The sequence below is a fragment of the Zonotrichia albicollis genome, chromosome 15 (assembly GCF_047830755.1).
Source record: "Zonotrichia albicollis isolate bZonAlb1 chromosome 15, bZonAlb1.hap1, whole genome shotgun sequence".
In the NCBI taxonomy this organism is placed as follows: domain Eukaryota; kingdom Metazoa; phylum Chordata; class Aves; order Passeriformes; family Passerellidae; genus Zonotrichia; species Zonotrichia albicollis.
In genome coordinates, this window is record NC_133833.1 from 13,753,116 (window position 1) to 13,778,062 (window position 24,947).

The 24,947-nt window shown below is 41.0% G+C and overlaps 1 protein-coding gene across 22 annotated transcripts in view; it reads left to right on the forward strand.

Annotated features, from left to right (window-relative positions):
• The window catches only part of TENM2 (teneurin transmembrane protein 2), a 1,510,370-nt gene extending 1,485,943 nt beyond the window's left edge, over positions 1 to 24,427 (forward strand). For all 22 annotated transcript variants that reach the window (XM_074551980.1, XM_074551988.1, XM_074551987.1 and 19 more), the window contains 8 exons: positions 359 to 513; positions 1,008 to 1,882; positions 8,040 to 8,215; positions 9,745 to 9,980; positions 15,162 to 15,458; positions 16,803 to 18,417; positions 21,034 to 21,164; positions 22,541 to 24,427. In XM_074551980.1, coding sequence (XP_074408081.1) covers positions 359 to 513; positions 1,008 to 1,882; positions 8,040 to 8,215; positions 9,745 to 9,980; positions 15,162 to 15,458; positions 16,803 to 18,417; positions 21,034 to 21,164; positions 22,541 to 23,302 — 4,247 coding nt within the window. In that variant the 3' untranslated portion in view covers positions 23,303 to 24,427. The remainder of the gene's footprint in view (positions 1 to 358; positions 514 to 1,007; positions 1,883 to 8,039; positions 8,216 to 9,744; positions 9,981 to 15,161; positions 15,459 to 16,802; positions 18,418 to 21,033; positions 21,165 to 22,540) is intronic.
• The last annotated feature ends 520 nt before the right edge of the window (positions 24,428 to 24,947 follow it).

Sequence of the window (24,947 nt, forward strand, 5' to 3'; positions counted from 1 at the left end):
AGATTAAGAAAGGAATGCCTCAAGTTTCTGAGTAAAATTAGGATATATTTTTTTAATTGGGTTTATGTAATACATCAGAGAGCTTGAATCTAGAAATAAGCTGATGCATTCTGCTGGGTCTTTGGCATGTTTGGGGATTTCTGTGGTTTTCTTTAGAGTCCTGAAGGATAAACCTGCTTGATGCCATTTCAGTGGCAGAACTATGGGTTGTTGGAGGGTTCCAGGACCTGTGCTCAGGTTGGGAGGGAGGAAGGAACAGAGGAAGTGAACAAATTTCACCATCTTGTAAACAAGACAAAGCCTGCCTTGAAGCCAGGAGCCTCATTGCTGCACTGAAGCCTGGGTTTTATATTTGCAGGAATTGCAGTGGATAAGTACGGACTCATGTATTTTGTGGATGCCACTATGATTAGAAAAGTGGATCAGAACGGAATTATATCGACCCTGCTGGGCTCCAATGACCTAACTGCTGTTCGACCTCTCAGCTGTGATTCCAGCATGGATGTCACCCAGGTAGATTCTTACTGCATTTATTTTCCTCCCTGCCTTAGAAGAGATGGGCATCTATTTTGATGACTGCCTGGCCACTTAAGAAATAACATTATGCAGCACAAGATGATAACATAGTTGATTTGTTACTGAAATGAGTGAACCATCCTTTTTACTGTGGCTAACACAGTTTATTTATGCAACTATAGAGAAATAAGGTTGAGATAATGGGAGTTATTGTCTTAATTGCCTGTTTTTCTGTAATTATTGTAGAGCTTCCACAATGTAGCATTCATTCTTGCACAGAAACACAATTAGCCAAAGTTACAACTGCACGTAGCTTTAATATTTCTGAAAAACAAAATCATTGTTTGAAATAGTTGCCGTTCATGACTTGGTTTCATGATTTACACTGATAAACCCCTCACTAATTTGCTGTTGTTACACGTGGAATTTTAAACACTAGGAGTGTACTTTTCAGTTTCGAGTTTTACAGTAATAATTTGTGCAACTCATAGGTACGGCTGGAGTGGCCTACTGATCTCGCTGTCAATCCCATGGACAACTCCCTTTATGTCCTAGAGAACAATGTTATTTTACGGATCACAGAAAACCATCAAGTTAGCATTATTGCTGGACGCCCCATGCACTGCCAGGTTCCTGGTATAGACTACTCTCTTAGCAAACTGGCTATTCATTCTGCACTTGAATCAGCCAGTGCCATTGCCATCTCACACACAGGAGTTCTTTACATCAGTGAGACAGATGAAAAAAAAATTAATCGGCTCCGCCAGGTAACTACCAATGGAGAAATATGCCTTCTTGCAGGGGCAGCTTCAGACTGTGATTGCAAAAATGATGTCAACTGTAATTGCTATGCTGGGGATGATGGGTATGCCACTGATGCCATCTTAAATTCACCATCTTCCTTAGCTGTGGCCCCAGATGGTACCATCTACATAGCTGATCTCGGAAATATCCGCATTAGGGCTGTCAGTAAAAACAGGCCCGTTCTTAATTCCTTTAACCAATATGAAGCTGCATCTCCAGGAGAACAGGAGCTGTATGTCTTCAATGCTGATGGGATTCACCAGTACACTCTGAGCCTCGTTACTGGGGAGTACTTGTACAATTTCACCTATAGCAGCGATAACGATGTCACGGAGGTGATGGACAACAACGGCAACTCGCTGAAGGTGCGCCGGGACGCCAGCGGGATGCCCCGCCACCTGCTGATGCCGGACAATCAGATTGTCACCCTGGCTGTTGGCACCAATGGGGGACTCAAGCTGGTCTCAACACAGACCCTGGAGCTCGGATTAATGACATATAATGGAAACAGTGGTCTCTTAGCAACGAAGAGTGATGAAACAGGATGGACAACGTTTTATGAGTAAGAATGTTTTTGGATATATTAAGCGTACGTTTATTTTTTCAAACGGTAGTCAATAGGCCCTAGGCTGACCCTGCTGCAATTTGTTGTAGGTTTTCAATGATACTGAGTAAGGCCATTGTGCCTCAGTCCAGTGTGACGCTGGAAATGGTGAAGTGGCTTTGTGATGGCGTCCTTTGGGTGGGTGCTGATCCCCCTAAATCCTGCCTGGGGTTTGAGTTTGGGGCAGCTCCTCCCCACCCAGCACAGAGGACCTGTGCCATGGCTGGAACCCCAGCCTAGTTAAGCTGCTGTTCATGGTCAGCACGGCTGCCCAGAGCCAGAGCAGTCCAGCACTCCCCCTGCAGCTCCCACAGAGCTGCTCTCTCTAGGAGCCCTCATGCTGCAGCTTCTTCTGGAACTCAAATTATCTCTCTTTCTGTTCAGCCTCATGTATTACTCATGGTTGTTAAAATGTTGATTAACTTCAATGATTGTTCATTCCTGAGACAAGTGAGGAAATTAGATCCCCAGCTATCTGTCAGACCCCTGGTGTAACTTCCATAATTTGTAGATAACCCAAAAGCACACTGGTGTTCATGAGCATATAGATTAAATAGACAGGACTTCCTCTTTAAATGAAATTCATCTGAAGAGATGAGGTTCAGAAGTATATTAAAAATCTAGAAAAACTAGTCCAATTTTTATTAATATTTATCCTGTTCTTAGTAGTCTCATTGCCATTTTTTGATCAAAAAATATTAAAAAGAGAAGCTAAATGACATATTGAAAAATATATTTAAGTATGGCAAGTATGATGCCATATATTTTGTCTGAATTAGTTAATGATTGAAAAATATCATTCCCCAAATCAGTGAGTAGAAAATAGGAATAAGCTTTATATTTAATTTTAAATGGCAGCCTTATTTTCAAGTCACAGCCTAGCAATGGCACACACCTCTTAGTTTATTGATGCATTCAGCTTGGCCACCTGTTTCCTCTGTTCAGAGAAAACGTAAGAAATGCAGGGATGGAGGGAGCTGTGCTCAGTGTGCTGGGAATGCCTGCCCTGCACAGCGGGGATGCTGCTCACACAGTTCCCTTTGGAAGGAAAGCAGTGCCCTCTCGTGGGGCCCTGCGTGCCCAACCACGCACTGCTCTCCCCCAGCCCGGGCCTCCCCCTGGGCAGGGGCTTCTTTGTCCTTCATACTTGGCAAAAATCATTTCTCCACCACAAATAATTCAGTTACATGACCACATGAAGGTATCACCTGCTGATTATAAGCTCAATTAAAAGCTCACTGGACTAGACAGAATAAATTTCATATTACTGTTGATGAGATGTAGATGCCCTTCTATGAAGGTTTTTTTGTTGTTTCTTTTCCTCAATAGGCAGCTCAAGGTGCAGTCATATAAATAAGGTATTTCTCAAAACAACAGAAACTAAATAGCATATTAGTTTAAAACTCTACATGAATATCCATAAAACATTAAAAAAACGTCATCAGAAAGTTACTGGTTACAAAACTGGTATAACTGGTGTCTGAGAGTCACACCTAGTGCTAAGTTAACATGGTTTATTAGCAAAATTCTGTTATGATTCCTAAGGAAATACAGAAGGTAGAGGCTTTGATGTCTTACTGAGATCAGCTGAAAATATCATTTAATGTGTACATAGTGCTGCAGATTTTTTTCCAAGATCAAATAAGAAAAGATGCACAACCTTTGCCTCAGGTCAGTGGAAGTTAAATACCATCTTTAGATCTAAATATTACAGCCTGAGGTACTGTCTTAGATAATTAGTAACTTTGATGAGGCAGCAGAAATAATTCACTTCTCCCAAATTTGTACATACATTCTCATAAGCATAGAGCTCATAGATGAGAGAACCATAAAAACAGTATTTAAATTGAATATACAAACCTAAACAATCACAGTCCACAGTCACTCAGTACTGGTTTCTGGTTTCTGTTTTTTCTTTGGAAGAGCTCCTAAGAGAAAATGCTGTATTCATCATTCTGAAATTTTTTTGGTAGCTATAACTTAATATCAATTGAAGATAAAAGAAGTATTCAGCCAATGAGAGTTTATACGGACAATAAAGTAGTTTTCTATGCAGTTACATTCATGCATTCATACAGACATAATCAGCAGTCAAAATTGTTAATATGGCAGCAGAACTGGAAAAGAACAGAGGTCTTTTAAGTAGTGAAGTACTACATGAGCTAAAGTTCTTATGAAAAATTTATGTCAGTGCATTTATATCAACCAGGCACTGAAGTGCCATGTTATCTTATTGGGTATATTCCTCTCAATTTTAAATTTTAAAATTTCAACTTCACCCTGAAAATGCTCTCAGAATTAAATTTGTACAGTTAATCTAGGTGTGCATCTGCATCAGCAGAGAGTTGCAGACACAGGCTGGTTTGTGTGTGTGCACAGTCCATATGTGAATTCTATAGATAGCATCTGTGCACGTGCATGCAGCTCATTTGCAGCAGGAGCAGCCAAGGCTCTTCAATAATAGAACAGCTACCAGCAGGCTCACATGGGGTAATTTAAGCTTGGCTTGGGCATGAAGCACAGATCTTTGAAGCAGCTCCCTGTGGTATTCCTCTCGGTCTAGGGAGCATCCTGAGAGAGTGCTGCAGTTTTTTTCTGGAGTCATTTTTAAAAGGGAGAGAAAACAAGGCTGAGTGTAATTGTGTGTGGGTCTGTGCCTTGCCCAGCTCTGTGTTAAGCCAGAAGCTGCTGTTCCTCCTCTCTGCAGTGCTGGTTGTGGCCCTGCCCTTCCTGCTCCACCCACGAGCTGTCAGGAGCACAACTCAGACCTGAGACTGGGATGCTGCTCATAAACATTGCCTGAGGAATAGAGGTGCCACAGCAGTGGCCAGGGACAGCAGCCCTCAGGGCACTGTCACAAACCCACTGAAGGGATGGATGCACAATGCTTGTAGCTACCTGAGAAGGTGCCAGGTGCTCAGCTGTGTCCCACGGTCCAGGCTGAGCTCCAGGTGTGGCCATGGGCAGCTCAGAGCCATCAGGCTGCAGAGACAGCCACCAGCTTTGTCACCCAGAGCTGTCCTGGGAAAGCTTTGCCTGCTGCCAGGGGGTCCTGGTCACAGTTAGCAAAGATCTGGTGAGGTAGCAGTGGGGAGATGCTGTTTGTTGGTTTTTAAGGTACTGGGATAAAGAAAAGTTGTTTTCCCTTGTAATTTTATTAGTAGAAAAATTTGGGATGAAGCCTTACTTTACCTGAAGTCAGTAACAAAAGCTCAGGAATTTCAGAGTACCCAGAGCCCACCTCATTTGAAAATGTAAAGGTTGCCTTATCAGACCTGATTCATCCAAGCTGATGCTGTGTCACAGACTGCAATAGGTAGAGACTGCTTCTGCAGAAGATACCAGGTCAATTAATATATTTTTCATTGTAAATTTTTGGGTTTTACTTTATTAGACCCAGGTTCATGACACAAAGAAGAGAAGTGCATAATCATTTAATTAATATATAGTTTATTATTCAGATAAATGTCTGGGTGTTGTATTCTACTGAGCACTTGCTCTCATATAATACATAAATTCTAAAAAAACCTCAGGAATATGTCACTTAAATTTTGTGGTCGATAAAAGGTTTCTGTTATATTCATTTTCATTTTTTACCTTATAAGTATTTTTTTAAATAAGATTTTATTTTGATACAATGGACAAAGTAGAAATGCCTTCTTTATATATTGGTATCAGAGTGTGTATATATCATTTAAGTAGTGAATTTTTTATATATCTCACTTGTAATCTCAATGGTCTGCAGAGCTTCAATGACAGTACTTTTGTATGTATTTTGTTAAGTGTATCCATCACTTGCTTATAAACCCTTTTAATCTGTACTGTTGCTGCTTTCAAAGCTGTGACCAGCACTGGGGAACCCACCCCATGGCAGGGGTAAAACAATCATTTCTTGAAATAGCACTGGAATATTTCCATTTTTCTGCTTCAATCTCTGTACATCCACATCCATATTTACTTTTTAGACTGCCCTTACACTTTAAATAGAGATTTCCAGTGAGTAGCCCACAGCAATCCCCAGGAATTTTTCCTAGGTTAATTAAAAACCCAGCAATGTGAATGAAAACTTTAAATTAATGTCTCATTTGCATTGCCTAAAATATATTTGCTGATGGGGAATTTCACCAGCCATTTTTCTGGAAGTTCACTGAGTCACACTGGAGACACTCATAGTTTTTTCTAGTTTGTGCTAAATAACACTGCCTGTGCTGTAAGATTTGACATCCAAGTGTTCTCTTCCTCACTCTGCTCATCATGAAACACACCACATACAGATTCTTAAGGGGCCTTATTAACCTTTAAAATTTTTGAAATTGTCCATTTTTTGTAGTTTTTATTTTTCTCCTGCAAGACAGATGGTTGGCTGGATCCAGTTCTTCCTTTAGCTATTCTTTTGGAGTGCTTTTCAGTATTTTTTGTAAAGACCTCTATAAAATCTTAACCCACTTTCATAGATTATCTCAACATATTATCTTTTTTTCAGTATCTTGCTGATATAATAATATATCTGTATATAAATATATAGGTATCTGTGGGGAGAAACTTGTGACTATATTGAGAAAAATCACGCTGCTTAATCTTTCTTTGATCCTGAGCCACTTAAATGAACACTATGTATTATTGGTCCCTTTTAGGTCGCATGATGCTTTGTTTTATTGATTTCCTTCTTTGCCTAATACTTCCATTGGTTCTGGTAAGGCTTCTGCTCCACAGGTGATTTTTTCCTTCCTCCCCAAAATTCAGTTGAATGGGTGCAACCATTTGCAATGAATTTGAAAGTCATATATTTTGTTTCTTTTAACTGAGGAGCCAATCTGTGTCTTAATATTTTAGATATGCTGTACAGTTCAGGTGGCCTAGTCTGAGGTTTCTGAGTGTTTTAATTGTAAAGCCTTGTTGAAAGCTCTGATTTTGTTTTCATCTTTACAGCTAACCACAGCCTGCACTGAACTGAGCTGGCTCCATGCTACTAAACGTGCTCCTCTTCTCTTCTGTTACTCTCAGGCAGTGCAGTGGATTTACCAGTTCTCTTCCAGGCTTCCTGCTCCCTGCATCTCTTCATCCCAAGGATGACCAGTTGGTTTCAATCTCTACCTAAACTTTTCCCTTTATCTACACAGGACATTTTTTCTTGCCTTTCTGCTCTCTAGAAGCGCCTGTGCTTTGGTAGTGCCTGGGTGAGAGACTTGCACCAGTAGAGAATTGCAGCAAGCAGAGTGTCAGACTGGAATGCTGATTTTGTTTCAGGTCCCCATTTCTTGCCCCTAAGATCCAAGGGATTGCTTCTTTAGCAAATGTATGCACACAGCTAGAGCATACTGCAGGAAAGGGGGAAAGGGTATGATTTGATTTCCAGTAGCATTCCTTCTTTCCCCCCTCCTCAGGCTTTATACCTATAAAGAAATTTAACTCTGTAAAATCATGGAAAGCTTTTCTTTTCCTTTTTTTTTTCTTTTTTTTAATCTTTATGCCTCTGGAGCATTTAAAAATTTTTCTAAGGTCTATTCTGAGTGCTGACAGCTGCCCTTTGTGCTTTTCATCTTTCATCTTTATGATCCAAAATACTGACCCCAAAATGCAGTTCAATACCACAGATAAGATCTAAATGAAATTATAATGTTGTCAAGCTGATGTATATTTTAATACTTTATGGCAAGTTTATTCCTTGATATGTCACTCAAGACTATCCTTAGTTTCCACCAGGTATTCAAAAGCAAATGTGCAGTTTATGCAATTGTTTATTGCAGTGTCCATAAGAAGTCCACTTCCCTAGAGAGAAATGCAACTATTAAAATGCAGACTAATTTACTAGTTATAAATGTTTGAGCCAAATATCACTCCGTATATTCATAATAATTTAATTAATTTAATAATTCAAAAGAAGCTAGCCTGGATTTGCACCCATGTAGTTGAGATCAGTATCTGAAAAATATTATTTCATCATTAGAGACTCTTTCAAGAACAGAGAAATAGATATGGCCAGGATGTTCTTGAAAATCTGTTTCAGTCTGGGGTTTTTTGCACAAATGTGCTGCATTATTAATACATTGGGTATTGAAACATATATTGAACATATATCCTCATGCTTTTTTGCTCTCACTAACTTTTCTATTAGCTATGATCATGAAGGGCGTCTGACCAATGTGACACGTCCCACTGGAGTGGTAACTAGCCTTCATCGGGAAATGGAAAAGTCCATTACCATCGACATTGAGAATTCTAATCGGGATGACGATGTCACGGTCATCACAAATCTCTCCTCTGTGGAGGCTTCCTATACAGTTGTTCAAGGTACCAAAGCACACTTCTCAGCACACTCCTAACCACACACACAGCCTGAGAAAGCAATTCACTAATGATTCGTGTCATTAGTACACTCATGAGCAGGGGGAAACCGTGTAAGGTTTGCAAGAAAAACTCCCATAAAGCTTATTCCTAAAATGACAGGTCTTCAGGACAGGTAAGAGCCATTTCACAGTCCTGCTTTTATTCAAGTAATTATGGTCACTGTCTGCTGGGGAAAGTTAGTCCTGCCACTGCCTCCTGGGTCAGGGTCACTTCACCCACTTGCATATTTCTCTGTACTTCCCTGCAAAATTGGTTCTGACTTCTGTACCACAGAGATGCAACCTGACTGCTGGGGGCGATCCTTCTGGAGAGGCTCAGGAAGCCTTCTAGTAGAAGAAATCTTCTAAATGTATACACTGCCATTAATTAGAGTGTAGAACAGCCAGGGCAGTGGATGGTGTGTGCCAGAGATGGCCCTCCAGAGCAGAGTTACAGCCTGAGGGTGGCAGGAGGCAGCAGCAGCACAGGCTCAGAGTTTGTGCAGAGCATTCCAGCACCACCCAGGCATTGCATCTGATGGAGTGGGGTCAGTTATCGAATACAGACTGAAAGGGATTTGGTGGGTGATGGGGCTTTTTAATTAAGATATAACATCACTGGAATGAGAGTATCACCATCAAACAATAGTCTCCTCCTGACATAAATGTCAACATTTGTAGACTATTATGCCGTGACAGGTCTGGTTACAAAGGCTTAATTTCTCATATAGCGGATGATTAATTACGTAGATGCTGTCCTTCTGTCAGGCAAATATTGATGTGTTGCTGACAGCTGCACACTCTGGCACTCCATCCTGGCTGAGAGGGGACTTGGCTGTGTCAAACAGCTGGAGAGCAGCATGGCCAGAGAAGCACGGGCTTGTTTCTGTAACTCCTCTCCCACAGAGGCCAGGTGTGCACATCAGGGCAGTGTGGGGAGGCAGGAGAGGGAGCCACTGTGGCTGCCAGCTTGCACTGCTGGAGCCTCACACCTTGAGGGTTTAAAGCCACACTGTAATTCTGTACAAGGCCTCTGCTTGGAGACAGTTTTTAAACAGAGGGAAACAAAAAAGAAGAGGCACGCACTTCTTCCTACTTATAAAGAGTCCAGCAATCATCATCTTTTTCTTTTTGTCCTGGAGTTTAATGCTTTGTTGTTTATCCAGCAGTTCAGTTTTCAGGAGTTTTTGTTCATATCAGAAATAAATTACGTGGTTCAACACATATCACTGTGTATTTTGATTCACAATTAAGACTGAAGGGAAAAGATAATGAAATAAACACAGTATCTCTCTGCAGGCTCACTGTTACACTACTGTTCTTTACATGAATCAGTAACATCTGTAATTTCCACCATAGTACCACGTAAATGGTAATTGCAGGCTGACTTCATTTAACATCAACAGGAGTGCAATAAAAAACCAATCAAATTAAGCTATATGTTTTCTTTATGACTGGAGTAGCTAAATTATTTTCTTTTCATTATTGCTGTAGATCAAGTGAGGAACAGCTACCAGCTCTGTAATAATGGTACTTTGAGAGTGATGTATGCCAATGGCATGAGCATTAGCTTTCACAGCGAGCCTCATGTCCTGGCTGGGACTGTGACTCCCACCATAGGACGCTGTAATATTTCTCTGCCCATGGAAAATGGTTTAAACTCAATTGAATGGCGCCTGAGGAAGGAGCAGATTAAAGGCAAAGTGACGGTGTTTGGAAGAAAACTCAGGGTAAGTAGAACCTGTTGTTACAATAATCATCTTTTCCTCTTTGGCCAGAAAATTAATTTTTTGTTTATTTTGAAGAATGTTATTTTTACTTGTTAGAAATGTACAGCTCTGGGATTGTCTTTGGTGTGACACTGTTGGAGAGCTCTGTTGGCTGCATGGGATCATCTGCTGCAATCAGCTATAGAGCTTTGTTACTAAAAGTATTCCAAAAGAGATTGGTAAAAATACCTAAAATATTACAGAATCACAGAATCATCAATGTTAGAATAGACCTTCCAGATCATGTAGTCCAGTCATTGCCCCAGCCCCACTATAATTGCCCCAAACGCCATATCCCAATGCCTCTGGAACACATCCAGAGATGGTGACTCCACCACCTGCAACATACTCCAATGCATGAACACTCTTTCAGTGAGAAAAGTTTTTCAAATATCTAATCTGAACCTCCCCTGGTGCAACTTGAGGCTATTTCCTCTTGTCCTTTCATTTGAGATATGGCAGAAGTGACTGACCCCCATCTTGCTAACTCCTTACAGGGATTTATAGAGAGCAATTAGGTACCCCCAAACCAACTTTTCTGTAGATTAAACACCCCCAGCTCCCTCAGCCATTCCTCTAAAGGTGTTTTCTAGAGCCTCCCCCAGCTTCATTGCCCTGTTGCTGCAAAATTCTCTGCCTCTCAAGGGAGTGGGAATCTGAGCACTCACCACTTGTAAAGCTGCCAGGGCAGATTTACCCCAGCTCGTGCTGGGGAGCAAACACAACTACAGCATTCTGCTGTTGTGAAATCCCCCTACAGACTCACTGAGACAGGCACGTTGTGTTTATTCCCTTTCCCAAATGGCAGATTGGAAAATAATTGCCATAATTACAAAATGGTAAGCACAGGATAAGGAAGACAGTCAGGTCATGTAATCCGTCCCCTGCCAAATTAAAGATCTGCTGCAGCTGGATTAATCCCATTCTGTGCTTTGCTGGCCTGATTTTCACTGATTTTTTTGACTGGACTACTTTAGTATGTGCAGTTTAGGAAGGGATTTGAGATACTGGGCAGAAAACAAATGCAGTGCTGATCAAGTCCTCACTCTTTTAGCAATCCTTTCAACATTGCTGAATACAAAGTACAGTTCAGTGTGTTCAAGATCACACAGCAAATGCAATATATGCAAGCAATTATGTAGTGATTTACCAAAAAAAAAGAGGCTTGGATGTTAATTTTTTTATATTTTCCTATTGCTAGCATCTAATTCCCAGTGTTGAGTTGACAAATCTTTCCTTACTCTCACAAATGCTCAGAATGTACTTACTTGGGAGAGGGGGAAGGCTGTACAAAAAAATTGAATGAGATTAGCAGCTAATCCTTAATGACTAAATTTCATGTCTGTGTAATTGATTTTTGATGTGTTGACCTGCAGTAGCTGATTGGAAGTAGAAAACAGGTGAGCTCTACATTTTGGCTAGGTGTTGTTCAAAATAAAAATAGGATGCTGAAATGAAATTGCAGTAATCCTAATTCCCAATACTAAAAATTTAATAGAGGTACTCGTGGTAATTAGCTGAAGTTAAGCACATCTTAGTGCTGAAACATTGCCTGAGATAGGTTTTCTGAGATAGGTTTTTTTGCATCATGTTTATGCTAATCAAAACAATGCTTTATCTAGCAACACCTCAACATTTAATTGTCTGGTGTTAGTTCCTGTAACAATAATCACATATCCATTTAGCTCTTTTAAATGAAAATCACTATGAGATTATCACAGGTTGAGTGGACTGAAAATGAAATTTGAAAACGAGGGAGAAAGCATAGAATTTATTTGCATCTCATTTATTCTAATTCGTCTTTACAAGTTGTTTAGTGAAGGAAGTAGAGCAAGTGTGTTGGGATGCTGTGGGGAGCAGGTGGCACACAGTGACACGGAGCAGGGCACTGCTGCAGAGCTGACAGAGCAGCAGGGCCACCTCCTGGAGCCCCAGGTCACAGTCAGTGTGACTGGAGGGGTGGGCATTCTTTGTGATTCAGCTCTTGCCTGAGTGCTTCACCTCACAGTACTCTGGGGAATATTTGCTGGAGCCCACGCCCCTGTGCTTCTTAAAGGGGGTTATAAAAAGATGGGGAGAGACTTTGTTTTGGGGTCTGTTGTGATAGGGCAAGGTGTGGCAGCTTTATCCAAAAGAGGGTAGATGTAAAGTAGTGCTACAGAAGCTCTGTGGAGAGCTGCTGGCTCAGGCTGCCCAGAGCAGTGGTAGGTGCCCCGTTCCTCAAGCATTGAGGGTGAGGTTGGCAGGGCTCTGCAGAGCCTCCTCCAGTTGAAGATGTCCCTGCTCAGTGCAGAGGGGTTGTTCTGGGAGATTGACAGGTGGCTCCCAACCCAGAGCGTTGGCTGGCTGTATGAGCCCTCACACAGCGGTGCTGCCTGAGCCCAGGCTCTGCCCTCCCAGCCACACCTGTAGGAATCTGCACACCTGCCTGGGCACATTTCAGCTACCTGAGAAAGGAACTGCACCTTTATCTTACCCCACTCACTGTCAGCTGCTCTGTGATGCACCACACTTCAGTGTCTTGCTGTAGTTTCAGATAAAGTGCTGCTGAGATTCCTGAAGGAAGATTTTTGATTGTGGAGCAGCATCCTGTAAGTGATTCCTGTGGCCAGACCTTTCCAGGGCACAAAGGGCTCATCCCTATGGCCACCTCAGCAGCAGCCAGGGGAAAACCAGATTAGTGAACAAAAGAGAAAGGGCCTGTTGAGTAATCTGCAGTTGTGATTCTTGTGACTGCTCTCAGGGTCCCCAGGAAGGGTGGGAATTATCAGCCTGTTTGGGTTCCTATATAATTAATATGATACTGCAATTATAGTCTCTGGTTTTACTCATTTTACAAATGCAAATGAAGGTACTGAATTCTCCAAGCAGGTGATGTTCCACTGTGCATCTCCAAGTGATATTTGTGTGTGTGCACGGCTCTTGTGTGTGTAATCATTTTTAAAAACCTAATAATTTTGTTTTCTGTGGCAAAACCAAATAACTGTTATAAAGTTTCTGAGAAAAGAAGGGATACCTGCAGTCAGACTTTCCTTTGTGCAGATTTCTATTGCAGTTACAGTAATGGAGAGAACAAAACCCAGAAATCCTGACTGATTTATGAAGCTTCAGAAGTTACAAAACCCCAAAACAAAACCCCCAAAGCTAAAATTCAGTTCATAATCTTTCTGAAAGACTTTTCTTTTTTAATTTTTTTAGAAAATCTACTTACCCATAAGAAATTGGGCTATTCCAGTCATATACTGACGCTTTAAGTCTATAGCTAAATGTTTTTGAGGGGTAAAAGCTCTCTTCTGCTCATGAAAAGGGTTTTTTTCAATATGTCTGCCATCAGGGTTGATCCTACAAAACAAAAGTAACCAGCTGAGAAACTACTAATGCTGAGTTTGGCTTCCCTGGCTTTATTTTCATTGCAATGGGAAAGCTGAATATGACTTGTTTTGCCCCAAGGTGTTTTAAGAAAAATACTCTGTCTTTTCTGTGAATCACAGGGCAAGTTGTTGCTGGGATAACCTTTGGGAAAACCTACAGAAAAGAGCTTTTTTTTCCCTAGTAATTGCCCACAGAGGAAATGCAAACTGTTAAAGAGATTAATTTCATTAATGGAAAAAATTAGGGTAATGAGCAATAATTTGAAATAATTATTTCTTTACAAACACGAAACTGTATTAATTTTAAATGTGTCTGTATAACTGAATTTCTACTGAGTTGGTTGGGGTGGGAATTGGGTTTACCCCTGCCAGTGAATATATCTCAGAATAATTTTTATATCCTCAAGAAAGGCTCAGGGCTAATTTACATATTGTTTGATGTACAGTTTAATTTTGGGTAAGAGGAAACGTTGCATTATCAAAGCCACTGTAAAATATAAGCTAAAGAACAAATTCCCAGAAATTGATGAATACTTTTAGTCATTGCTCTGAAATTATATCTAATTTTAAAACTTCTACTTTATTAATGACACATCTACAATTAAATTACTTAAGAAGCTTTATCAAATTACAGCATTAGTCTGAATTCTATGCCTTACCCCCCAGTGAATATATTTATGTATCTCTCATTATAACACTTTCCCTAGAAGGCTCCCCATTTGGCATTCTTATTCTCCTTTGCCTCTGTTTTGCTCTTTTATTTTAAATAAATAAATAAATAAATCTGCCACTGAAACACTTCATGCTGTACTTGGAATGAAAATTATAACAAAAAAAAAAGGAAGGGGGAAAAAGAAAAATATTTAACCTAATTATTTAGCACCTTTGTTTTCAACACTAGAAATCCATCTTTCCCAGCCTGTATGAGCAGAATTTTTAAGCCAAGTGAAGGATCTATTGAATATTTGGAAAGTAAATGAAGAAAGCAGTAAATGAATGAATTCTAAGCAGGGTGTTGCAATTATAGAAGTGGCTAAACCTCAATAAAGACACAAAAATTTCTTCTATTGTTCCTAGAGTGATTGTAGGGAAAAGGGCAAAAAGAAATTTGCTGGTGGAAGTACAAAATTAAAATAGAAAATAGAAAAGCAGAATAAGTAGAAAAATACTCCATGCAAAATAATTTGTTTCTCTGAACTTTAAGGCCTCGATGTGCAGAATGTCTGTCTGTTCTGACCATGATGGAAGCTTTTTACTGTAGGATATCACCTCCCATATTGCAGTGAGATGGGAAATACCCCAGTAAGACCCCAAATTATTTCAATATATAGCACCAAATAGAAAGCAACAGCCAGTTGACAGGAGCCATACACTTCTCACAGAATTTCCCTGTTTTACACCACAAACCATGTAAAACAATGATGCACTAACAAGCCAACCAGCATTATAATTGCCATCTTAACCACCATGTCCATCATCCTCCTTTCTATCTCCCCTATAATCCTTACTATCATCTAAGAAATTTAGGATTAACTAAACTGAAGGCCTTCAAAGCCTTAAACAAGAATTAAACCCTGTTAATTTCTGCCTAAGTCTGCAGGCCATTACCCTGCATCCCCTAAATGCAGCTTAGGTGCTTTAGTTAAGCTAGAACCTTCCAATTTGCTAGGCAGATGGGCTTTGCTCCATGATACCACAAAGGCCTCCCCTTTCCCCGCTGTAAGCTGGGTGTGCCCAGCTCTGGCTGAGCTCAGCCGCTTTCCCTCGCCAGGTGCACGGCAGGAACTTGCTGTCCATCGACTACGACCGCAACATCCGCACCGAGAAGATCTACGACGACCACCGCAAGTTCACGCTGCGCATCATCTACGACCAGCTGGGCCGGCCCTTCCTCTGGCTGCCCAGCAGCGGCCTGGCCGCCGTCAATGTCTCCTATTTCCTCAACGGGCGCCTGGCCGGGCTGCAGCGCGGGGCCATGAGCGAGAGGACCGACATCGACAAGCAGGGCAGGATCGTGTCGCGCATGTTCGCCGACGGCAAAGTGTGGAGCTACACCTACCTGGAAAACGTAGGTGGTGTTGTGTGATTGTGTTCTCAGGGGTCCCAGGATGAGGGAAGAGACGGGAATCTTGACTCCGTGTTTCATAATGCTGATTTATTATTTTATGATAGGTATTTTATTAAAAGAAAATTATATATTAAAGCTATGCTAAAAGAATAGAAGATAAGATTTCATCAGAAGGCTAGAAAATAATGGAATGGAATGGAATGGAATGGAATGGAATGGAATGGAATGGAATGGAATGGAATGGAATGGAATGGTGATAAAATCTTGTGACTGCTCACAGCCTCAGCACAAGTGACTGTCATTGGTCATTAAGTAAAAACAATTTCACGTGCTGGGTAAACAATTCTCCAGATCACATTCCAAAGCGGCAAAACATGGAGAAGCTGAAGCTTCTCAGGAGAAAAGATCCTAATGAAAGGATTTTTCAGAAAATATGTCTGTGACAGTGTCACCTCCTGGCACGAGCTGGAAGGACACAAAGTTCTGTTTGGCTTCATGGCACATAAATCACACACACCCGCTAGCTAAGATTTGGTGTATCCCAGCTGTTAGCCATCCCTGGTCTCAAAATTCCTTATTTTGGTGTATCCCAGCTGTTAGTCATCCCTGGTCTCAAAATTCCTTATTTTTCATTTAGTCAGCTGAATATGACTAATTCTTAATGGGAAATACTTTGTTCATGGTTTCTGTCTTTTGATATTTTCCTGCTGTAGAATGGCAACAAATTAAGAAAATGTATTGTGCTTAATTAAGCCCAAAAATGCATGACTAAACCTGACAAAAGGTTCATGTAGAAACGGGTAATTCATCTCTAATTGTTACTTATTAAATGAAAGTATGGTAGTGCATTTTTACTTAGCCTAATTAGCACACTTCAGTCATAAAAGTGCGTTAAATACTGCAGAACTGGGTATTGTTTTCCCTTTCCCTTCCTGTTGTTCTAAGTAAACCAGAGCTGATGTTCTCCACTTACTTTCTCACATATTTCACAGTAACAGTTGTGAATTACAACTGCTGGCAGAAAGATAAATCAAGTCATTTATCTAACTCCTCTGCATCCCTCAGGAAAAAAAAAAAAAAGGAAAAAAAAAAAAAGTCCCCCTACAGGGAGGACAGCTCACAGGTTGCTAACCTACACTTTCTCTGGAGTGTCAGCCTATTGATTTCCAAGGAGCAGATCCTCTCATCTGGCAACCTGACAATATTCCGAGCAGCTCCGTGCCCCTGACTAATGCATCTGATTCTCTTTGTACTCATTTAACATTAGTGCCTCTCCAGTAAACTTTCCTTTGGTTCCCTCTCTGGGGCCACATGCTGATGGCTTTGTTGTTGTTTCCTCTGCAGTCGATGGTGCTGCTGCTGCAGAGCCAGCGCCAGTACATCTTCGAGTTCGACTCCTCGGAGCGCCTGCACGCCGTCACCATGCCCAGCGTGGCCCGGCACAGCATGTCCACCCACACGTCCGTGGGCTACATCAGGAACATCTACAACCCCCCCGAGAGCAACGCCTCCGTCATTTTTGATTACAGCGACGACGGCAGGATTCTGAAAACATCGTTTTTAGGCACCGGCCGGCAAGTCTTCTACAAGTATGGAAAGCTGTCCAAGCTGTCTGAAATTGTTTATGACAGCACGGCGGTTACTTTTGGGTACGACGAAACCACGGGTGTCCTAAAAATGGTGAATTTGCAAAGTGGAGGGTTTTCTTGTACAATTCGCTATAGGAAAATTGGTCCTCTTGTTGACAAACAAATCTACAGGTTCTCTGAAGAAGGGATGGTCAATGCAAGGTTTGATTATACATATCATGACAACAGTTTCCGAATTGCAAGCATCAAACCCATCATAAGTGAGACGCCTCTTCCAGTTGACCTTTACCGTTACGATGAGATTTCTGGCAAAGTTGAGCATTTTGGCAAATTTGGAGTTATTTATTACGATATAAACCAAATTATCACCACGGCAGTTATGACGCTGAGCAAGCACTTTGACACCCACGGGCGCATTAAGGAAGTGCAGTACGAAATGTTCCGCTCCCTGATGTACTGGATGACCGTGCAGTACGACAGCATGGGAAGGGTGACCAAAAGAGAGCTCAAACTCGGTCCCTACGCCAACACCACCAAGTACACCTATGACTACGATGGAGATGGGCAGCTGCAGAGCGTGGCAGTCAACGACAGGCCCACCTGGCGCTACAGCTACGACCTGAACGGGAACCTGCACCTCCTGAACCCTGGGAACAGCGTCCGGCTGATGCCGCTGCGCTACGACCTCAGGGACAGGATCACGCGCCTGGGTGACATCCCCTACAAGATTGATGATGATGGATACCTGTGGCAGCGGGGTGCTGACGTGTTTGAGTACAACTCCAAAGGGCTCCTGACCAGAGCTTACAACAAAGCCAATGGGTGGAGTGTTCAGTACCGCTACGACGGGCTGGGCCGAAGGGCTTCCTGCAAGACCAACCTGGGGCATCATCTGCAGTACTTTTATGCTGATCTTCACAATCCAACAAGGGTAACTCATGTCTACAATCATTCCAACTCTGAAATTACCTCTTTGTACTACGATCTGCAAGGGCACCTGTTTGCAATGGAGAGCAGCAGCGGGGAGGAGTATTACGTGGCCTCTGATAACACAGGCACTCCGTTAGCTGTGTTCAGCATCAATGGCCTCATGATCAAGCAGCTCCAGTACACAGCCTATGGGGAGATCTATTATGACTCCAACCCAGATTTCCAGCTGGTCATTGGGTTCCATGGAGGGCTGTATGATCCTTTAACCAAACTCGTGCATTTTACCCAAAGGGACTATGATGTCCTGGCTGGGCGCTGGACATCTCCTGATTACACCATGTGGAAAAATATTGGCAAAGAACCCGCTCCTTTCAATCTGTACATGTTCAAGAGTAACAACCCTCTCAGCAATGAACTGGATCTAAAGAATTATGTAACAGGTGAGACTTCTTCACATTTATAATACATAACACTACAGCTTGGAAGCTGATTTGGGAAAGAAACCCAGCTTCTCTTTACGAGCCCTTTGCTCAATCCTCACATCATGTTTTTCCTTTTTGCCTATTAAAAGTGGCTATTTCTGATTCCTTGGCACTACTCTTCCCTGAACAAAGGGCTCTAAGAGAGAAGCCATGATGAATTATGAAGGGAAAATAAATAAATATAAGCTTGTCTGAATAGAAAATTTCAGCACAGCCATAGTGCTCTTCCTATTGGACTAGTACTTTGTAAAGAAGTGTTCATTCTAGTTCTGTACCAAGAAAAGTGAAGTCATGTATAGGAATCATTGGCAGGTTGGTTCAGAATCACAGTCCAGAACTACTCAGATCTCTTTCTTTCAGGACTGCTTTCAAAATTAACCACTGTCTGAGCTCATGGGCACATTAAGAATTAGCACCAAGAATGGATTTAATTAGACCTCTTTTTCCCATTTAACTTTTAATATGCAAACAGTCTTTAGTCTTTAAAATTAAATCCTTGATGTTTTTTAAGATGATTTCATCCTGAAAGACTAATAAATGTTATGGATTTTGTAGAGCTGAGAAACAAAAGTAGTTTTGATCACATATGTTAGAATTGGGTAAAACTTGTAACGCTTTCTTAATTAGGAATAATTTTTCACTTAGTAACATCACACAGTACTTGAACTAGCTGCTGGCAGTTTCTAAAAGGAAAGGTAATTAATATGTCTTCAGGAAAAGCTTTTTTTCATAATTCAATATGCAGTGTACAATAATTAGAGTAGTGATACCATTTTTAAAAGGAATGATCTTAATTTTAGCAGTAATTTGAATTTCAAGAAAAGTGTGCATTTCCTTCAAAGAAAATCACAGCATGTTTCATTAGTGCATTGCAACCTAATAGTAGGTGTAACACACCAGAGGTTCTAGTGGAGCAACTTTGCAATTAGGAGATAATGTGATTTGTATCTGATAGTGTGAAAATACTGGTGACTAAAATTACCTCGTTGTCCTAAATTCAACAGAAGTCCTATTTTCATCCACCACCCTTTGATCTTCATTTTCAACATCATCTTACTATGTTTTGCTACATTCTGAAATTGTATTTATTTAATTTATCTATCCACCGGATGAAATCGAATAAGATAAATTGCATTTAGGTACAACACACACCTCGTAGTCTGTAAAAATACTTCATCAGTGATCCAAATATTTGTTGCTGTTGGACTGAACAGATAAAATTAGACAAGAAATTATTATGGTGGCACCTTGTTGTCATAGTTAAAAAAAAAAGGAGAGAACAAAACAAAACACCAAAAACTCTTCCTCTGCAGTCCATTCTTACTGACACAGGAGTTTATTCACAGTTTTTGCTGAAAACAAATTCCTGTAGCAAATGCAGTGCTGCAAAGCACATTATTAGCTCAGCAAAATAGTAACTGTTTTGTATATAGGTCCTGCTCTGGTTTCTGTGGAATTGGAGCAGCTGAAGTGAATTGTTCAGGAGATACCATTTTACCATAAAATAAAACTGAAGCCTTATGAGGAGCAGTAACCCTGTGCTGTCCAAGGGTTCAGGAAAATACAGTAGGCACTGTGTGATGGGAGATGGATACAGATACCTCATAGAGGCAGAGTATTTAACTACTAATTTTAGAGTCAAAATGGCAAAAAAAAGACATTTGGGGAAGACAGGCTTTGCAACAGCTCAGCTCACAGAAGTGGCAATAGCAGCATCAGTGTAGACCAGTGAGGAGAGATGCCCACTGGGAAAGACAAGAGAGATTTTAAAGTAAAAATTATCATGAATTCAGGAAACAGAAAATGTAAAATAGGGTAATGGATTCTTTTTTGTTAAAAGAGTTGTCATTTGGATAACCAAAATACATAATTAGTTTTTAATACCTGCAGAGTGAGAATTACTGTTATTAACTTAGCTTTTACAGCTAGATCTGAGGATAGAGTTTTTGTGGTTGATCCCACATCTGGAACTTGCTGAGGCTCACCTCAGAGCTGAGCTGTAACACTCTCACACAGCTTCTACTTTCCCTGGAGGGATGGGGAGGATATTTTTGTTGCCTAAATTTAGACATCTGATTTACAAATCTAGCTTCTCACTGCTTTTAATGGAGCCTCCTGAGACCCGATGACAGCTGATGGAAGTAGGACATAGAGGAGAAGCCATGTCTTTCCCCAAAGGACTTTGCAGATGTTTTTAGAGTGTTAACCTAATAATTTATCATTATACAATACAGTTTATAGGTTACATATAGTAGCCATATCAGAAGGTGTCAGAGATGGAACAAGTACTGTATACTGTAAAATGTTTGGATAATTCATGTGCTCTAATGGAAAATAATGAAAGAGCTGGTATATCCCTGATGATTTATTTAGGGTAAATTTAATGCAGTGTTTCCTGTACCTTTTCATGGTGGATTGCTACAGTTCTGTAAAGTTCCACACAATAATATTAATTGTGACTTCAGTTGCTACTTGAAATTAAAGATGTCAAAGTTGGATTTCCTAATTTTTTTTATTTTCTCTGTTTGTTAAACACATGTGTTTCTCACTTAACTGCTTTCTTTCAATTTTCAGATGTCAAGAGCTGGTTGGTGATGTTTGGATTTCAGCTTAGCAACATCATTCCTGGTTTCCCTAGAGCAAAAATGTACTTTGTGTCACCACCATACGAGCTGTCTGAGAGTCAAGCATGTGAAAATGGACAGGTAGGCAGAAAGATTAAATTACTTTTTATTTATAAGTTTGCCCCACTCTATGGATAGAATCACTGGCTCTTCTGTAGTTACAGCAGAAGGCCAAGCACTTAATTCAGTGTAAAGTGAAGTGAGTATAGCTACATTTTATACTAATGAACATATGCATTTCTTGCCAGCCTTCGTTGTTATCATAATTATAGTGTCATTAGTTTGTCTTTTATTGAGTTATTCCTTGATTAACAAGTTGTAACTCGATTAACTTGATTAGCAATGACAAAGGGAGACTTTGTCAGGGTAATTTATCATCTGTTGTACCTTTGGTAAAACCATCCTAATTATGTGTTCCAATAAACTTAGGTTGGTCCTTGTTTTACTGGTAAAAAGGGTTCTATGTCTCACCCTGCAAGAGGTTTTCTTGCCATTTTTTGTCATTTTTCCATTTAGAGGTTTTGATTTGCTATTCCATTTAATTTCAGTTGCAGTGTTCATACTTGTCAGGTTAATGGTGAGCACTATATAGGTTTAACTTTCATAATAAATTCCAGCCCATTTAATACACTTCAGAAGAGTACTAGGCCAATTCCAATCCTACTCTTTGCTAGGCTTATTTCATCTTTGTGGTAATACAACAAAAATAATCATATAAACCTAAACATACCACTTTCCCAGGCTTCCAAGTCATTTGAGAGTCTAAACCCCCTCTCCAGGAATTGCTTTGGTGCTTTTGTGCCCAAATTTCATCTATTTACAAAAAAGTTTATATTCATAAGCCTTTTAGTTATATCTACTGGTTGAAATCTCTGGGAAAAGTGTCCATGAGTTAGATGCCACCTTTTAATACATTGATTCTGTTTGTTTTCAGCTCTGATTAAAATTGTGGTAGACTTGGGCCCTTCTTATTCTTCTACTGGGCATTATATGATTGGCCAAAATTGAAATGTGTAGTGCATGTATGCTACAGAGGGTGATGAGAAGTATTTTATTTGGTCTTACAGATGGAAAAATGATTTGGTGAATGAGTATTTACCTGATTCTGAACAAGATATGGATGGATGGATGGATGGATGGATGGATGGATGGATGGATGGATGGAATCATGGATGGATGGATGGAATGATGGATAAAATGATGGATGGATGGATGAATGGATGGAATCATGGATGGATGGATGGAATGATGGATAAAATGATGGATGGATGGATGGATGGATGGATGGATGGATGGATGGATGGATAACTGAGGGTGGTCTTTTGGAGTGTAGAATTTTTCTCTGCATGTCTTTCCTTTAAAAAAGCAAAGCAAAGATCATTATTGGTCTCTGAAATGAGTATGTTCAGATCTGTATCCTCTTTGGTGTTTTTTTTGTTCTGTTCTGCTTTCCCCAGCTAATTACAGGAGTGCAGCAGACGACAGAACGACACAACCAGGCTTTCATGGCTCTGGAGGGACAGGTCATATCTAAACGATTACATGCCAAAATCAGAGAAAAAGCAGGCCACTGGTTTGCCACAAGCACTCCCATCGTGGGGAAAGGGATCATGTTTGCCGTGAAGGAAGGCCGTGTCACCACCGGTGTTTCCAGCATCGCCACAGACGACAGCAGGAAGATCGCCTCGGTCCTGAACGGCGCTCACTACCTGGAGAAGATGCACTACAGCATCGAGGGCAAGGACACCCACTACTTTGTGAAGGTGGGCTCGGCCGACAGCGACCTGGTCACCCTGGCCATGACCAGCGGGAGGAAGGTGCTGGACAGCGGCATCAACGTCACCGTGTCGCAGCCCACGCTCCTGGTCAGCGGCAGGACTCGAAGGTTTACAAACGTTGAGTTCCAGCACTCCACGCTGCTCATCAACATCCGCTACGGGCTGAGCGCCGACACGCTGGACGAGGAGAAGGCCAGGGTGCTGGAGCAGGCTCGGCAGCGAGCCCTGGCCGCAGCCTGGGCCAAGGAGCAGCAGAAGGCACGGGACGGACGCGAGGGCAGCCGCGTATGGACAGACGGAGAGAGGCAGCAGCTCCTCAGCACGGGAAGGGTCCAAGGTTACGAGGGATATTATGTCCTGCCCGTGGAGCAGTACCCAGAGCTAGCAGACAGTAGCAGCAACATCCAGTTTTTAAGACAGAATGAAATGGGAAAGAGGTAACAAATTAACCTGCTGTCATCCTTTGCTGGATGAATCAGTAGTCATAACTGTTATCTCCTCTCCTAAGGAGATGAAGACCTAAATGGGGGCACTAGGCTGAGCTACTCTGGGATAGTAAGTGGCAAAAAAGCTCATATTTTTTGAGTTAAATGCTACTGTTCAAGTGATTAAAAACCACATCCTGAAGTGGACTAAAGCCAGACTGAAAACTCTTAACCGTACAAATTAAAAAGTACCCCTGAAATATTACCCACTTGTTCTGGGTCTAAAGAAAAACAAAAAGAAGGCCTCGTATTGTATTACCTCACTCCATTCACACGTGAGCAAACTAAGAAATCCAAGTGGGCCACTTTCACTAACCAGCTGATGAAACACAGATGATTCAGACTGCTTGTTTGATAAATATCCAAGAGGTTTTCATTTAAAGCAAAATACAGATGCATTTAAAACATGACTTTGGGGTGATTTGTGTGTAGCGAATGGAGGACAAATGAAATGCAAGTGAGAGCGCACTGGAAATAGGAAAGGAAAATATATTTAAAAGTAACAAAACCACACTTGCACTCTGACCCTCCACTTGTCTGGCCTGAAGCTTAACTTATTCAAAGAGGGCAGAGTGTAAAGTTACATTCAAAATGGTGGCTATAAATCACTACAGATAAATTTCATACTCTGTTTGTCTTTGAAGATTTCCATTGTGGACAGTATAACACAGTTACAGGGTGTAGTCTGTTTAGATTCAGTAGTTTGTTGGTATCAGTTCCAGTAGAGCTGTGGGCATTGTGTTACACTATTGCAAATGGGCACCACGTCAGATCACCCTGTACATACATCAGCCAGAAGGCACAATCACTGTTTCAGATTTAAAAATTATTAGTGTGTTTGTTTGGTCGAGAAACTGAGACAATCACATTACGGTCACCACAAAAAAAAAAAGAAAAAAAAAAGTCTAATAAGAACTTTGGTACAAGAACTTTTTTGTAATATACATGTATGAATTGTTCATTGAGTTTTTATATTAATTTTAATTTGCTGCTAAGCAAAGACTAGAGACAGGCAAAGATAATTTATGGCAAAGTGTTTAAATTGTTTATACATAAATAAAGTCTCTAAAACTCCTGTGAATTAGTTGTCTTCCATTGCAAAATCCTGTAAAAGCGATTCTTGTCTGGCTGTTTCTAATGCACAGAGCATTTTGTATGTGGAAATTACTTCCTGTGGTTCAATGGATCCTGCAGGGGGCTGCTCCTTTGATCTCTGGGTAAGCAAAGTCCTTCACATACATCACCCAAAAATCTGCTTAGGACACAGGAGAAAATTGGTAAATGCTTTAGGAATGCCCTCCCTCTCTGCACCTCATGACTAGCAGCCCTCAAACTGCTGTGTTTCAATTCTGAAATTAGTTTAATTGCACTGAAGTAACCTCTAAACAGTTTGAAAATGTAGTAACATAATATTAAGTGGAACATGCAAGGCTGTGCTGTGAGCCAGGAAGTCTCCATGAAATCTGTCTTCTTTGGGAGATTGCTTATTTCTAGCACATTTAAAACGGGAGGTAAGATCAAAGAGCCTCTCCTAAGCAAACAGTCACTCCTGGTGATGATAAAAGGGAGCCATCCATCACCCAGAGCCCTGCCGCTTTTAT